The 16749-nt window shown below is 43.3% G+C and overlaps 1 protein-coding gene across 1 annotated transcript; it reads right to left on the bottom strand.

Annotated features, from left to right (window-relative positions):
• Positions 1–11029: 11029 nt before the first annotated feature.
• On the bottom strand, positions 11030–12959 carry LOC140203651 (probable G-protein coupled receptor 139). Its single transcript, XM_072269700.1, has 2 exons — positions 12890–12959; positions 11030–11928 (listed from the first exon to the last, which is right to left on the bottom strand). The coding sequence occupies exons 1-2, from the start codon at positions 12957–12959 to the stop codon at positions 11030–11032; spliced, it is 969 nt and encodes a 322-aa protein (XP_072125801.1).
• Positions 12960–16749: the final 3790 nt, after the last annotated feature.

Here is a 16749-nt window from a genome sequence, read left to right as displayed (position 1 = left end):
AGTGTAATCCTGGCCTACCCAACTTTCTCCAAATCATTCTACAGTATCCTGTCAAGGTGCTGGTAAGTCTTTTCTGCATCTTTTCTAGTTTAATAATATTTTTCTTACATCAGGATGACCAAAACGAAACACGATATCCGAATGCAGCCTCTCCAACGTCTCGTACAACTGCAACATAACATTACTTCTGCACAGACACTGTGCCCTCTCTACAAAGAACAGCGTGCCAGATGCCTCTTTCCTATCCTGCCTACGTGTGACGCCACTTTCAGGGAATTACATACTTGTATTCCCAGGTCCCTCTGTACTACGATTCTCCCCAGAGCCTTACTATTCACCATGACACTCTTACCCTTATTTGTCTTCCCAAATGCAACATCTCGCATTTATCTGAAACAAACTGGATTTTCTATACCTCAGCCTACTTCCCTAGATGATCAAGATCATGCTGTCATTCTTGATAATCATCTCTACTGTATAAGCACTGTTTTCGTATCATCGAGCATTTTTACTCACTATTCTTATCGAATTTTTAGATGACAAATAGCATTGAGCCTATTTGAATCCCGAGGCATACGTCTAATCAGGTGTCTCAAGTTTGAAAGCTGAGCACCGTCACCCTCTGCTTCCTAACAAAAAGATAATTCTGCACCCAATTAACTAGCCTTCTCTGTATCGTACGTGATCTAACTGTATATAGGAGTGCACCATTCAGAATTTTATGTATATTGATCGATATATATCTCATCTATTGCCTTGACTTCTTCGAACTTTTCAGCTGTCTCTGATATAGGGGACCGTTTTTTGCTGTCTACTATATTAATATCCCTCATCAGTTTACTTAATATCCGACTAAAGGAAGTTAGTATCCCATATACCCCGGTAATTAGGTTATTTATTTGCATTGCCACCATCAGGATCTCGGTACGTATTCCAATGTATTTCTGTTCAGCGGTGTTCCGTGGCCTCACTAGTATTACCAAAATGCATCACCTCCAACTTACGTAGATATGCCAGATATCACAAGAACATCAACGCATCGATATCACTCCATAGTTTCAGAAAACTCTATACACCATTTGTCTGTTGTTGTGTTGTCTTCGAAGTTACTGTTCAGGACTCCCACACTCACATCAAAATAATTTACCGGTAGCACACACGAAATGCAAATGGAACTCAGCAGGCAGCATCTATGAAAAAGAATAAAGAGTCGACTTTTCGGGCGAAGACCCTTCATCAGGCCGCCAGCATTTTGTATGTGTTCCTCTGGATTTCCAGTATCTCCAAAATCTCTTGTGTTTAAACTAATTTACGTATATTATGAACAGCACTCAGCGCCACTAGCATTGCGTATCTAATTACTAATAGAACCCTCTCATATCACCCATACTATATCTCCGAATGTCGAGCCAAACTGAGTCCAGCCTTCTAGATCCATGGAGCTAAATCCTTTTTGAAAATTATCATTATGAAAGTCCATGCAAACCACATCTACTGCACTCCACTGAGCGATTCAATCAAATTGGTCCGACGGAATCTGCCGTTGTCAACACAATGTTGGCCGTCTCTGATTATTCCCTATTATTCCGAATCATCATTGATGCTGCGCCTTATCACTTTCTCGTAAACATTTAAAACACATTGTTGGCAAATGACGGAAGTCTTCAACAAAGCGGTCATAACAAATAAGTATTTGGTATGCTCATCACGTCTTGGACGGAGCAGCTTCGGAAAATCCCAAGAAACTTCACAACAGTCGGGTGCTAGAAGCACCACTGAATATCAACTAAGTAAAGTCCTAGGCATTAATTTCCCACCCCGCAAGCCTACAGCGTTGTTGTGAGTCACAGTCACTGTATGTACGAATGCACGTCGAGCGTACAGGGGATCCCAAGCGGAGGTCCACGGACCCGCCGGTTAATGGTAGGGATAGCAGGCTTTGGCATAAAAACTCTTGGGAACCCCTGCTCTAGGAGAATACCACAGGAACAAAAGACAGAGGAACGGAGTTACAGGTAGGCTCTTCAGCCCATCGAGCCTGCTCCACCATTCAGTCATGGCTGATTTATTTTCCCTCACAGCCCCATTTTCCCTGTAACACCCTTACTAATCAAATACCAATGACAGCCCGCCTTCTACAGCCGTCTATGACAATGAGTTCCACAGATTTACCGCCCTGTGGTTGGAGATTCCTCCTCATCCCTGCATTCTAAGGTTGAAGGCGGGGGGGGGGGGGGCGGGGCGGTCCATGTCCTAAATCTCCAATATTAGAAACTTTAGAAAGATCCTCTGTTTGTCTCGTATATTCAGGCCCTTCAGTATTTTATAGGTTTCAATTAGATCCCTCCCCTTCCCCCCTTGGATGGACAGGAAGCGAGGATGTCCCTCGGTGTCCTCCTCTGAACATTCCGGCAGCGGCGAACCAGCGCCATGACGGCGGGACTTCTACCGTCGGCTCCCCCATGGGTAACAACAGGGGTTGATAGCAATGAAGCACTTCAAAGGGCGACATACCAGTGGCAGCGAAAGTGTGAAGATTGTGGGAAAGCTAGGCCCAGAGCAGATACTTCTTCAATGTGGAAAGGTTAGAAGCGGCGAAACATCGCTTAAACTTCTTTACTTTGCTGATTGACTCTTTCTGATTCACCATATGACAGCAGAGGACAAACTCACTAAAGTGCAGAGGAATACCAGGTGGCATACCAGAGCAGGAGACGAATTGTATGCCCCGGTACGATATAAAGTCCCGAGGGAAGCCGTGGAGGCTTATTACATGTTTTAGAACAAGGCCCGCCATCTTAGTGGCTGCCGGAAGCTTGGAGAGTGTAATAAAGTGGGCCGCTCTGAGAGGCCGTGATGTCAATGGAACAGCAGTACTTCTGCATTCCAGCTGTACTCCGCCGCGAGAGTTCGGAATTCTACGGTGTAATCCGGATAGAGTGTGAATCTAGGCATCACGCATGAAATGTATCAGATCCATTCACTCCTTCGACTTCCCGGATGGACATAAACTCCGTGCATTTCAGCGGCGAAGTCCTCACTTTTGTTGCGAATAGCGGCTCTATGTTCTAGTTCGCAGTGACCCAGGCCAGGTTACGCTCTGTTAAGAGCGAGCTGTAAAAGACGATCTTGGCACGATCTGTGGAATGAGAGACGCCTGGAGCTCAAAGTGTAAGACGCATTGGGAAAGGAATTTGCGGCATCGAGTTGGCAATTTATCGAAGCCTACAGGCACGAGAATCCGAGGCGCAGTGGGAGGAGGTTGACAGCACGGCAGGATATGGAATGCTCCACTTGAGAGATGTGGGAAGGCAGGGAGACCCTCAGTGTCCCTGACGACTACCTGCGAGAAGTGCATCCAGCTACTGCTTGTAACAATCCGCGTTAAGGAGTTGAGTGGAACTGGATGACCTCCGGATCATTCGGGAGGCTGAGGGGGATGATAGGACAAATAGAGAGGTAGTTACACCCGAGGTAGAGGACACTGGAAACTGGTTGACAGTCAGAAAGGGGAAAGGAGTTAAGGAGCCAGTGCAGAGTACGCTTGTGGCCACACCCCTCCAGAACAGGTATATCACTTTGGATATTTTAGGTGGGGGAGTGACCTAGCAGAGGAAAATCGCAGTGCGGAGACTCTGACAATGTCTGCCTCAGTGACTCAGAAGGGACGGGTGAGTGTGGGGGGGGGGCGGAGAGAAGAGTCATGCAGTGGTGATAGGGTACCCCATGGTTAGGGGAATGGACAGGAGGTTGTGTGGGCGAGAACGAGATTCTCGCATGATATGTGGTCTCCTGGGTGCCAGGGCCCGGGAAAGCTCTGATCGAGTACTTAGAGTTCTTAAGTGGGAGAGCGAGCAGCCAGAAGTCATAGTCCATGCAGCTATCAACGGCATGGTTAGAAGGAGTGACGAGATTCTGCACAGCAAGTTCAGGGAGTTAGGTGCTAAGTTAAAGCGCAGGGTATCCAGGGTTGATAAATACAGTTTAATATTCAGATTATATTGCTTCATACGTGGCTAAGGATTTGGTGTAGGTGGGCGGGCACCAGATTTTTGGATCAGTGGGCGCTCTTCCAGGGAAGGTGGGACCTGTACAGAATAGAGTGCCTGCACCTGAACTGGAGGGGGACCAATATCCTAGCGGGAAGGTTTGTTAATGCTGCACTATGGGGTTTAAACTGGATTGGCAGGGGAATAGAAAGTAGAGTGCCAGAAGAGTTCGTAGAAAGGTCGTGGAGGCAGATATTGGTAAGACCTCAGACAAAGTTAGGAATCAAAAGGTTGAGCATGGTGCGAATAATGTCCTAATACTACAGTGGAGTAAGAGCCATGTGGGAGGATCTGGCCAAAGACGGGGTCACCAGCAGGGATAACGGCAGACCAACAATGGATGGAGTTTTTGGGAGCAATTCAGAAGTCACTGGAAAGATATATCCCGAAAGTGAAGAAGTATTCTAAAGGGATGTTGAATCAACCGTGGCTGAAAAGGGAAGTCAAAGGCAAAATAAAAGCAAAAGAGAGGGCATATAATACAGCCCAAACACAAACAAACAAACAAACAAAAAAAAAATAGTGGGAAATTAGAGGATTGGGAAACTATTAAAATCTAGCAGAAGTCAACTAGAAAGAAATAAATAGAGAAAGAGATGAAGGTAAACAGGGGTAAAATATCAAAACAACCAAACATTTTATTTTTCAGTTATGCACACTTAAATTTAGCTTAATTCTCTCAGAATGGGGGGTGAGTTCTATTACATTATGTCAACTGTCTCCTAAGCGTAACTTTACATAAGTTCTCTAATCAAATCTGATTTATTACACAGAACCTAATCGAGAATTGTCTTTCCCTAGTATGTTCAACCAGAAGGTGCTTTAAATAGCATCTAGTCGTATTTCTACAAGTTACATCTCTGGGTATCCCGCACCAACCTAGCACCAATCTACGTGCATACTAAAATCCCTCAAGACCGTCGTAAGATTTCCCTTTTTAAATGTCCCATTGTAATTTGTTTGGTCGCAGTCTCGTGGAACATTCTCGGAGATAACAAAGCGCCAGATCACCCGATCGCCCCGAATCACACCGGCAGAATGTAGGTTTCAGGCTGTAACAGTAGTAGAACCATATTTGAAATAAAATTAAGATGCGAAGGAAGTGAAAGGAATTGCTTCGTGACCCGTCTTGAGGATCTCGCCTTTGTTCACTGGCGCCATCTTCTTCCGAAAGAATTCAGACAAAAGTTTTGCTTTATCGCACCATGCGCTACTTTCATTGCTTGTTGATATCGCAAATACTTATATGTTCCATCGGTTGTATTGTCATCGAATGTATTGTATCCTGCTGCTCTGTTTTTATATTGCAGTAGCTGTAGTGCACCGTTCGAATGTTTAATGTTCAGCACTTATCTAGATCAAAGTTGCTGTTTATGTTCAAGTCTGGTGATCCAGGACTGTACAAGAAGGCACAGTAGGACTGACGGAAGGCGAAGTCGAGAGCAAAAGAACAATTACGATTGAGGTTAGAGGCGCAATCGGATTCTATAACTATCCTTGCAGCATCCGGTGACCCTGTAAACTCTGCCTCGGAAGCCGGTGTCAGAACATCTTTCAAGGCGGTGAATCCTTGCAACACGACATGCATCCCAAAACCTGAGACAACCAACTGGCGGGTGTGTTCAACCTCAATTTTAATCTTTTATTGCTACAGTCGGAAGGTTCCACCAGCTTCAAAAGGGCCACACCGATGCCAGTGCACAAGAAGAGCAGGATGTGCTGCCTTAACGACTACCGTCTAGTAGCCCTCACATCTATGGCGATGCATCGGGTAATGCCTGCGGAATTATCCACTATAATGCACTTTAAGACCTCACTACCTGCTCCCTGCTAATCCATATGTGCTCCAAGACACCACCACTCTATCCCCTTATATTCACAGATTCTACCGTTTTCTCTCAGTAAGACGAAGAAGAGCAGGGTGAACCGTCTTGTAACTATTCTCCAGTAGCACTCACATCACGGAGATGAAGTGCTGTAAGAGGTTGTTTAGGATAGAATCAACTCCTGCCCATGCAAGGACCTGAACCCACTGCAATTTGCCTAACGTCGCAACAGATCTACAGCAAATGCGATATCATTATCGATTCTGAAGGCATTAGATCACCTGGGCATACTAATACTTAACGCCAGTCTGCTGTTTAGTAACTACCGTTCAGCTCGAAAGCCTGGGTCGCTGTAGCTTCTACTGCAATTGATCCTCGACTTCCTCACCAGAAGACCTCAGTTTGTGCAGATCGGAAACACCAACTTCATCTGGCTGATAATTAATACTGGCCCACCTCAAGAATGCATGCTTAACCCACTGCTCTACTCCCTCTACATCTATCTGTAAGCTTGCTGACGCCACCACTGTTGTTAGAGGAATTTCAGATGATGACGAAAAGGTGTACAGGATCGAGTCAGATCAGCTGGTAGAGTAGCATCGCAGTAATAATCTTGTACTCAACTTCACTAAGACCAAAGAATTGATTGTGCGTTTTCAAAATGGTAAGGCGATAGAACCCACACCAGTTCCAATCGAGTGGACAGGGTGAGCAATTTCAATTTCCCAGGTTCGAAAGTTGTAATCTCAACCTGTTCCATGACTGGCACTCACCTCCCCAGCATCCAGGACATCTTAAAGGAGCGATGCCTCAAAAAGGCGGCATCTATCATTAAGGACCCGTATCGCCCAGAGCATGCCCTTTTTTCATTTCTACCATCAGGGAATAGGTACAGGAAGCGGAAGGGGCGCAGTCAACGATTCAGGAATAACTTCTGCCATTAGAGCCCTGAATGGACATTGAACTCATAACACTACCTTACTGTGTTTTTTCTCTTTTTGCACTACTTATTTCAACGGAAATTTAAATGTATGCTGTATATACTTCCTACTACAATTTGCAGTTATTTTGCAATTACATATTGCAGTGTACTGCCAGTTCATAACAACAAATTTCACAACATATGCCAGTGATATTAAACCTAATTCTGACCCTGATTCTGATCTTTCGAAAATAGTTATACTCTTTAAATTAATCGCTTCACTTTTAGCGATAAGGAAGCGTATATTTCAAATCGTCCATATATGGAAGGTGTGCAAAGGTATAATTCTTTTGGTTGCTTCTGGTTTGATACTCTATTTTCATTCGATTCTGTAAGTTAAGCAGCAGGTTTAAAGTTAGACAAAACGCAGTGGCTTTGGAATGGGTCCTCAGAAATGCCTTGGTTTATTTTGATAACGGTAGTTGTTCTTTGTTGTTAATAGATAGAGAGATTATTGTGAGGCAATTATTAATCAACTGTTGAGAATTTCACAAGTATTGGGGGTAGCTTATCTATATTAAGACCTTCTATTAACATCGAGTGTGGTTATTTGTGATCACTCCTTTAGGTAAGAGATATGTTTAACCTTTTGTCCAAAATTCTGGTACTTTATCAAGATTTTTAAGAATGTTGACGAAGGGTATTAATAGGCCCAGATGAAGGCAGGTAAACTTTTATACCAATAATTATGAATATTATCATTGTCAATACTTTTCTCGTTGTGGCTATCCTTTATAACCACTTTTAGCATATCAATTGTAACTTCGGGTGTTTGCATGTCTTCACATCGTTTCCTTTCCTAATCCAGCTTCTCCTCTTCCTCGTAGAACATGGAACATAGGGATCTACAGCACATTACAGCCCCTTCGGCCCACAATGTTGTGCCGACTATGCAACCTACTCTAGAAACTGCCTGGAATTTCTCTAGCCCAGGGCCCTCTATTTTTCTAAGCTTCATGTACCTATCTAAGAGGCTCTTAAAATACCCTATGGTATCCGCTTCCACCACCGCCCCTGGCAGTGCATTCCACGCACCCACCACTCTGTATGAAAAACTTACCCCTGACATCCCCTCGATACCTATTTCCAAGCACCTTAAAACTTTGCCCCGTCGTGTTAGCTATTTCAGCCCTGGGAAAAAGCCTGTGGCTAGCCGTAGGATTGAAACCCCTCATCATCTTATACACCTAGATGATAAATTCCACTCATCATCTTATACAACTTCTTCTTCTTCCTATTTTTCTTTCCTTTTGTATTTGCACACTTTGTTTTATTTTGCACAATGTTTGTCCACCTTGCTGCTGCGATCTTTCACTGATTCTATTATCGTTATTGGATTTATTGATTATGCCCACAATTAAATATATCTCAGGGTTGTATATGGTGGCATGTATGTATTTTGATAATAGATTTATTTTGAAATTTGAACTTCGAAGTATGAACCGTCTGAAAACATTTTTGATGAGTTGCACATGTTTCTTAAGAAGGTGAATGTTTTAAAGTTAATTAGAATTTGTAGCATGGATATAGAGTTCATAAATTGCTTGGAGTTAGTGCTTAGTGATTGTTAGATATATCTCAGATCCGAGATCGTCAATAATCAGATTTGAAACCATTTATTTCTTCAAAGATCTATGTTGAGGCACAAGTAAGAACATTACGGGAGTGAAACCCTTTTCCCTTTGCTCAGAACCGTTATGTTCCCCTCATCATTGAACCTGCTCATTGAGCCATTGCCCCACCATCCTGATGTATCCGTCCATTTGGTGTGGGCTCAGTTCATAGATTGGCACAAGAGGAAACTCTCCCAGGAAGCACCCGGGACAATGTTTGACCATCAAAACTGAAGGACCCATATCCTCTTTCCCTCCAGGTTTTCACACTTGCTTCAAACTCATTTTATTGCGCTCTTACTGTTACTCAAACTCAAACTCCCCAAATGATCCCTTAACCAGCCGTGTAATATTGGTTCCATGTCAATCTGCTTCTGAAGACCTCGAAAGGTTTTCAAAAACCAAATGCATAAATCCAAACTTGATGTTATATATTATGTGCTATTTCGATATTTTATTATTCCAAACCTCAATTCGCTGTCTTCACAGTACTTCGTCAGAAACAGTTGTTAAAATTTAGCGCTGTTCTGGCTCAATCACAAGCTACTGGCTCTTCCCACCGACCGCGCCAACACTGCCCCCCTCCCACTCCCTTCTGCTGTATGTACCAAGTTGATCTTCGGCAGAAGTTCATGGGCTTCCATGTCTGAGGCCGGAGAGAATTTAACTTTATATTGCTATAACGTGTGCATTCGATTCGGCAATAAATACACACCCAGCAATTTAATTCCAGGTTTAATCAAAACTTTATCGAGAAATTGATGAAAAGGACAAGAGGATGTCTGATAATGAAGGGTAAATTGAACTTAACACAGAAACTATGAACAACTTGAACAATTATTGCATGACGGGACATAACAAGTATATTGTAGGGTCCTGGAGAGTGTTGTAGAACAAAAATGCCTAGCGGTAAAGGTGTATATTCTCCGAATGTAGAAACATCTGCAGGACAACGAAGAAAGCTATTGACACTCTTGCATTAAATACAGCAGCTTGGACGTCATTTTACAACTGCTCATGTCGGTGGTGATACCGCAGCTATGGAATTCTTGTTGCCAAGAAGTAAGAAGGATATCATTATGTTGTAGCTATATGGGACCCTAGTCAGACTCCATTTGGAGTGCTGTGCTCAATTCTGGTCGCCTCACTACAGGAAGGACGTGGAAACCATAGAAAGGGTGCAGAGGAGATGTACAATGATGTTGCCTGGATTGGGGAGCATGCCTTATGAGAATAGGTTGAGGTAGTCGGCCTTTTCTCCTTGGAGTGACGGAGGATGAGAGGTGACCTGATAGAGGTGTACAAGATAATGAGAGGCATTGATCGTGTGGATAGTCAGAGGCTTTTCCCCAGGGCTGAAATGGCTAGCACGAGAGGGCATAGTTTTAAGGTGCTTGAAAGTAGGTACAGAGGAGATATCAGGGGTAATTTCTTTACGCAGAGAGTGGTGAGTGCGTGGAATGGGTTGCCGGCGGCAGCGGTGCTGGCGGAAACGATATGGTCTTTTAAGAGACTCCTGGATGGCTACATGGAGCTCAGAAAAATAGAGGGATATGGGTAAAGCCTAGGTAGTTCTAAGGCAGGGACGTGTTCGGCACAGCTTTGTGGGCTGAGGGGCCTATATTTTGCTGTATGTTTTCTATGTTTCTATGCTTTTATTATGCTGGATGGGTGCCAAACTAAACGAGGGTTGTTACCAGGAACGGAGGGCTTGGATTATAAGGAGCAGGTAAGTAGACTGAGGCACTTTTCCGTGGAGCGGAGGAGGCTGAGAAGTGACCAAACAGAGGCATATAAAATCGCGAGTGGCACAGACAAGTTTTATTTTCCAAGGTGATAAAGGATGAAACTGGAGGGCGTAGGTTTAAAGTGAGCCGGAGTCTGAGCGGAAAATCTTTTCACATAGACGGTGGTAAGAATATAGAATAGATGCCTTGAGAAAATACAGAAACAAATGCAGCGTCTAAAAGGCATTTGGACGGATACAGGAATAGGAATGGTTTCGTAACAAGATGAGGGAAATGCAAGTAAATGAAGCTAGCTCAGTCAGGGAACTTGGTAGGCATGGACCAGTTAAGCTGAAGAGCTTATTTAGTTCTGTGTCACTCTAGGGCCATTGTCAGAGAAAGATATGGACGAAAACTTCATATTTTCACTGCAATTTCGGACTCGATAGAAAGATGTGAAGACACAAACCAGCAACATTCTAGAAAAATGACTGAGAAATTGATCACCTTAGTCTACCATATTCTACAGAACATGACAAACGCTTTCGCTATTGCTAAAGTGAGATTACAATTTAGCAAACTGAATAGTTTGTGTCAGTAGTACAGTGAAGGTACGTGCTCAATTCCGAAACAACAGATCACACATTCTTCTGCTTACAGGTTCTGTTAATCAATACTTAGCAATTTATTGTTAAAGCAATCACAAATATGGATGTTGCCATTCAAAAAAAACCATTTTCTGTTAAAAGAAGCCATAAATATTTTACAACTACAAAACAGCCAGAAGCTATGCCAACATGTCAAACGTACGTTAGATCTTAATTTTAATTTATTACCGTAAGCTGGTAATTAATTTTAGCGGATATTGGACGATGGCCGTTAACTGTTCCCTGAATTTGCTCTGAGTCACCGCATAAATAAAAGTGTTAGTACAGCAACTCAAGAGCTGCAACATATTCGCACTTTCTATGAAAATAAACCTGGGATCGTTGAAGCCCTTAATTTTATGATCACTTGTAAATCGTTCGTAAAGGAACTGCGCAACATAGACCATCCACAACAGAATGAAGCATCCCGAGACGGCAAAGAGCAGAACAATGGACTTTCTCCGGCTCTCCATCTCTGGGTCCCTCTGATTGTCTTTGTCTTTCTGCACACGGAGTCTTCTACGTGCTCTGTTGGCAGCCAGGATGTGCCTGACTGTTAAAATATTCAGTAAAAGAATCAGAAGGAACGCGAGACAAGGGGTTAAAAGACGATCGGACCAATCGAAAATCGTCCAAACAACTGATGTATAGCGGATGGACTTTACTCTGCAGTACCACGGGGTATTCTTAATTATGTAGATAGGTTCATGTATAAAATACCATGGTATGCTTTTCAAACATCCCAACGAACAGACCATTCCTACGATAAAAGCCGCTGTTTTCTCGGTACAATATTTTGTTTTTATTTTCTGACAACAAATTGCCACAAATCGATCAAAGGTAAAAGCCACTGTTAGCCAAACTGAACTGTCTCTGGATGCATGGATTAAAGTGATATTGAGACTACATACTGGAGTGATGGACATAAAACTTCCTGGAAAATAAATGCCAGGTATCCGATTTAATAAAACGGCAGTAACAATAACCAGAAGATCCGTCACCGCCATGGATACCAGGTACCGGGTGATACATCGGGAGAGTCCACACTGTCCTCTGGATAGGATCACAATAGCCACAAAATTAACTGAAAATTGACAGGAACAGAAGAACAGCGATGTTATATAGCACGCTTATTGAAAAAAAATAAGATATGTTGTCCAGAATTTCACTCAAATAATCCCGCAATCAGACATGATTTACGTCAGGTGATCAGTTTCTAAAGTGTTTCAGATTGATTTTTCAGCACTACTTATAACACGGCATTTCCGAAATTGTGGTGTCAGTTTACTTAATTAGTAATTGGAACACTTAGAGGCTCAGGAGCGGAGAAAGATTTCTAGAATTTGAATATGTCAACATGCTTGCTTTCAGTATGGGGGAAGATGATAGAGCTAATCTCATTTTATTAGCACAGACTTACTTATTCTTGCTTCTTTATGGCATGATTAATTGTGAGAGTGTACCTTTGTCTTCCATTCAGGGAATCAAGAGTCTCTCCGGGTTCGTATGCTCTTATACATACAACTATATACATTGGTTTGTCCAATGTACAATTCTTTGACAATGAACACATCGAGCTCTAGCAAAGGAACATTCAATTCCTCGACACAGTATATGTTAGATGAAAATAATGCTTGTTATTTCAACTATCCCTAACGCCTATCGTGAGCGTGAGTATTACAGACTTCTACGGCGTGAAGCTTTCATTAGTATTATGCATCGCAGACAAACTTTAAAAATCGTATCTCCTTGCTCTGAGCTAACCTGTGGATCTAGCGACACCAAAATCTTACTTCATTTTAAACAGCTCCAATAGATAACTCACGTACCAATTAAATATAGCCATAACAATGTAATTTGCCCTTTAACCAGCGATACCTTTAGGATGAACCAATCTTGGATACCTTCGAAAATAATCTTATTATCCTGAGAAGCACGTTAACCAGAGCTGTGCATTATTGTAATGCCCATCCTTTGAATTCCTGATCACCGACATTAGGGTAAATGCTCCTAAACGTAAAACATATGGTTCTGCTATACGTCACCTGGAACAGCGATAACCGCTAGAGCTGTGTAATAAATCGCGTAGATAGGGCCTCTTGGAGGGGAGTGCATTTTCCTTCCAAAATAGTTCTCAGCATTCGCGGGTTGTTGCAGTTTCAATTAAAATCTCGTTATTTATGATGTCACATCGCTGGAGAGTCAATTAAACAGTACTGCAATTAACAGCGTTCAGAATTATTATGCACACCTTTTTGATCACTTCATAATTAAAGTTAGTTAACGTCATTGAACAAATAAGTGGGATGAATGTGAATCCTGTCAATTAAGTGCTCACAACCAACCATTTAACTTTTAGCAGAAACAAAATAAAAAGCGAAATGATTTCGGGCCTTAAAGTAGGGTTATTGTCAAAGAATCACTGAGTTGTACAGCAGAAAGAAGTGGCCTGCTCGGTCCACCATGTCCATGCCGTGTTCATTGCTCATCGACAGTAATCCCATTTCTACGCATTAGGCCCGAATATTGTTATGCCTTGCCATTTTTGAGTGTTTGCTTAGTTCTCTCCTAAATGTACTGATTGCATATGACTACAACACCTGTTCTGGCAGAGTTGCAGATGTCGGTCGTTCTGAATGCAAAACCCTCTTAAAGCTAATTCTTTGTATCTGAAACATACCCTTCCTTATTTTTGATAATCGTACCATGTGATTGTGAGAGCAGTGTGTGGCAGGAAAAATTTAATCATTATAAAAAAGGAGCTGGGTGGAGTACATTGGGATCCCCAGTTATCAGTCAACCCTAACTCTAACGCAAACCTTAACCCTAACACTAACCCTGACAGGTAAGCCTCTCCAAAGCTCCATCATACTTCCCATAACGGGGCGACCAGTATTGAATGCAATACTCCAGATGCGGCCAAACTAGAATATACAAAAGTACTTTAAAGAACATTTTTGCGGATTTTTGAACTGATTGCCAGAACTAATACGACTTTTCTACCACCTGATCAACCTGTGCAAACCCTTTCAGGGAGATATGTACTCAATGTAGTTCGGTACTTCACACTGTTAAAGGACATGGCACTAGCAGCAACAGTGTGTTGCCCATTTTACATTTTCTGTCTCAACTTCAATACTGTACCTCACATTTGGCCGGATTAACCTTTATCTATTATTTCTCTGCGCATCCATACCTAGTTGTATCCTCAGGTAGATTTCTACACTATCCATACCATCAGCGAAATTACTAACCCACTCGTCACTTATCCCCAGCCAGAATAGCCTCCAGCGACCACTGCGTAATATCGCGTCCTATAGTTTTATTATGTGCCGCAATCACGAGCTTCATCCGGAAGTGTATCCAAGATGATGATCCCCAGAAACTGGTCAGGGTCTATCCAAACCAGAAACCCTGGATGAACAGTCCCGTGCGAGCAGCACTTATCGCGTGAGCTTACATTGCCGGTAATCAGCAAGAGTCCAAGAAATGCAGCTACGATTTGCACAAAGTTATCAAAGCAGCGAAACGACAACACAGGGACAACGCACGCAGCTTATGGCCGGGTCTGCACATCATCGCAGACTTCAGGGCTAAGCGCAGTGGCGCTGCCAACATCGGTGCCTCTCTCCCAGATGAGCTAAATCTGTTTTATTCTCGCTTATATCGCCAACACTGAGGTCCCAAGGAGAGATGCCGGTCAGCTCTGAGGCTGAATTCAGCCGGTGTTTCCAACAAGTGGACAGTCGCAAGGCTACGGGACCGGACGGCATCCCAGGGTGGGTATTCAGAGTGTGCGTGGCACAACTGACTGGTGTGTTTACAGACATTTTAAATCTCTCCCTCTTACAGTGTACAGTGTCCTCCTGCTTCAAATCATCCACCATTGTCCCTGTATCTAAAGAGACCAAGGTATCATGTCTGAACGACTGTCGTCCTGTCGCACTCACCTCAATAATAAGCAAATGCTTTTACAGGCTGGTCACGGACTACATCTGCAGCATGCTACCACCGACACTGGAACCCTACAGTTCGCTTACCGACACAACCGATCGACAGATGACGCGGTAGCCGCGGCTCCACACACCGTCCTTACACATCTGAAGACGAAGGTGCTTATGTGAGAAGGATGTTCTTGGACTACCGTCCAGCATTCCAGGCTTGTCAGGAAGCTCAGAGACCTCGGCCTTCACCCTGCCTTGTGCAGCTGGATCCTGGACGTTCTGTCAGATCGCCGGCAGGTGGTAAGAGTCGCCTCCCTCACCTCTGCCACTCTGACCCTCAACATAGGTGTCCTTCAGGGCTGTGTCCAAAGCCCCCTCCTTTACTCTCTGTATACCCATGACTGAGTCGCCACCCACAACTTCAATCTGCTCATTAAATGTGCTGACGGTACTACATTGATTGGCCTAATCTCAAATAATAACGAGGCAGTTTACAGAGAAGTCATCACCCTGACGCAGTGGTGTCAAGAAAACAACCTCTCCCTCAACGTCGCAAAACAAAGGAGCTGGTTGTGGACTACAGGAGGAATTGAGACAGGCAAGCCGCTATTGACATCAATGGATCTGGAGTTGGGAGGGAAAACAGCTTTAGTTCCACGGCATACACATCACCGAGGATCTCACGTGGTCTGTACATACTGGCTCTGTGGTGAAAAAAAAGTTCAACAGCGCCTCTTTCACTTCAGACGGTTGAAGAAGTTTGGTATGGGTCTCCAAATCCTAAGGACTTTCTACAGGGGCACAATTGAGAGCATCCTGACTGGCCGCATCACTGCTTGTTATGGGAACTGTACTTCCCTCAGCTGCAGGACTCTGCAGAGAGTGGTGCGAACAGCCTAGCGCATCGGTGGATGTGAACTTCCCACTATTCAGGACAGTTACAGAGACAGATGTGTAAAAGGATCAGTGGAGACCCAAATCACTCCAACCATAAACTGTTCCAGCTGCCACAATCCGGGAAACGTTGCCACAGCATAAAAGCCAGGACCAATAGGCTCCGGAACAGCTTCTACCCAGGCCATTAGATCAATTCACGCTGATACAATTGAACTTCTATGCTATATTGACGGTCCTGTTGTACTCACCATTTATTACAAATTACTATAAATTGCATGTTGGACATTTAGACGGAGACGTACCGTAAAGATTTTTACTCCTTATGTATGTGAAGGCCGTAAGCAATAAAGTTAATTAATTCAATTCGCTCACACAGGACCAAACGTACTTATCCTTATCTATCGTTAACACTTAGGACATTATGATCTCTGTCCCCTGTTTTCTCAATGAAATGTTAGTCACCTGCACAGCTTTATTTCCCGATGCCACGGCCCTCAGCTGGTTGGACAAACGAACAACTCATTGAAGGAACCCTCCAGGGTGCACCTTGCAAATTCTTCTTCGTTTGACCCCCTTGCCCTAAGGAAGTCCTTGTCAGTATCACAGAAGCTGAAGTAACACACATGAACCACATTGCAATTTTTAACTCTCCCTAATCTGCTTCCCTATTTGCTATTCAAAGCCCTGATAGCTACTCGAGAGCCTGCAGTATAATCCCATCAGAGTGATTGCACCATTCTAATTTTTGAGTTCTATCCATATAGACACAATGGATGAGCCCTTCACCTTTTTCTCTCTAAATGCACTGTGCTATTTTTCCTGATTAGTAGTGTAATCACCCATTCATTTACCTCCTTCGTATCTGTTAAATTTTACCTGCCTGTTCTTCCTACTGAATTACTGTTCATGGCATCTACTTTCAGAATCAGGTTTATTATCACCGGCATGTAACGTGAAATTTGTTAACATAGTAGCAGCTGTTCAATGCAATACACAATCTAGCAGAGACAGAAAGAAAATAGTAATAATAAATAAAATAAAATATAATAATAAATAAACAAGTA

Source organism: Mobula birostris, chromosome 10 (assembly GCF_030028105.1).
Source record: "Mobula birostris isolate sMobBir1 chromosome 10, sMobBir1.hap1, whole genome shotgun sequence".
In the NCBI taxonomy this organism is placed as follows: domain Eukaryota; kingdom Metazoa; phylum Chordata; class Chondrichthyes; order Myliobatiformes; family Myliobatidae; genus Mobula; species Mobula birostris.
This window is presented reverse-complemented; position numbering and strand designations above follow the sequence as displayed.

Coding starts and splice junctions, on each gene's coding strand:
- LOC140203651 (XM_072269700.1), bottom strand. CDS start 12,959: ATGCACTCCCCTCCAAGAGGCCCTATCTACGCGATTTATTACACAGCT. Junction 11,929..12,889: donor AGCGGTTATCGCTGTTCCAG/GTGACGTATAGC, acceptor GTCAATTTTCAG/TTAATTTTGTGGCTATTGTG.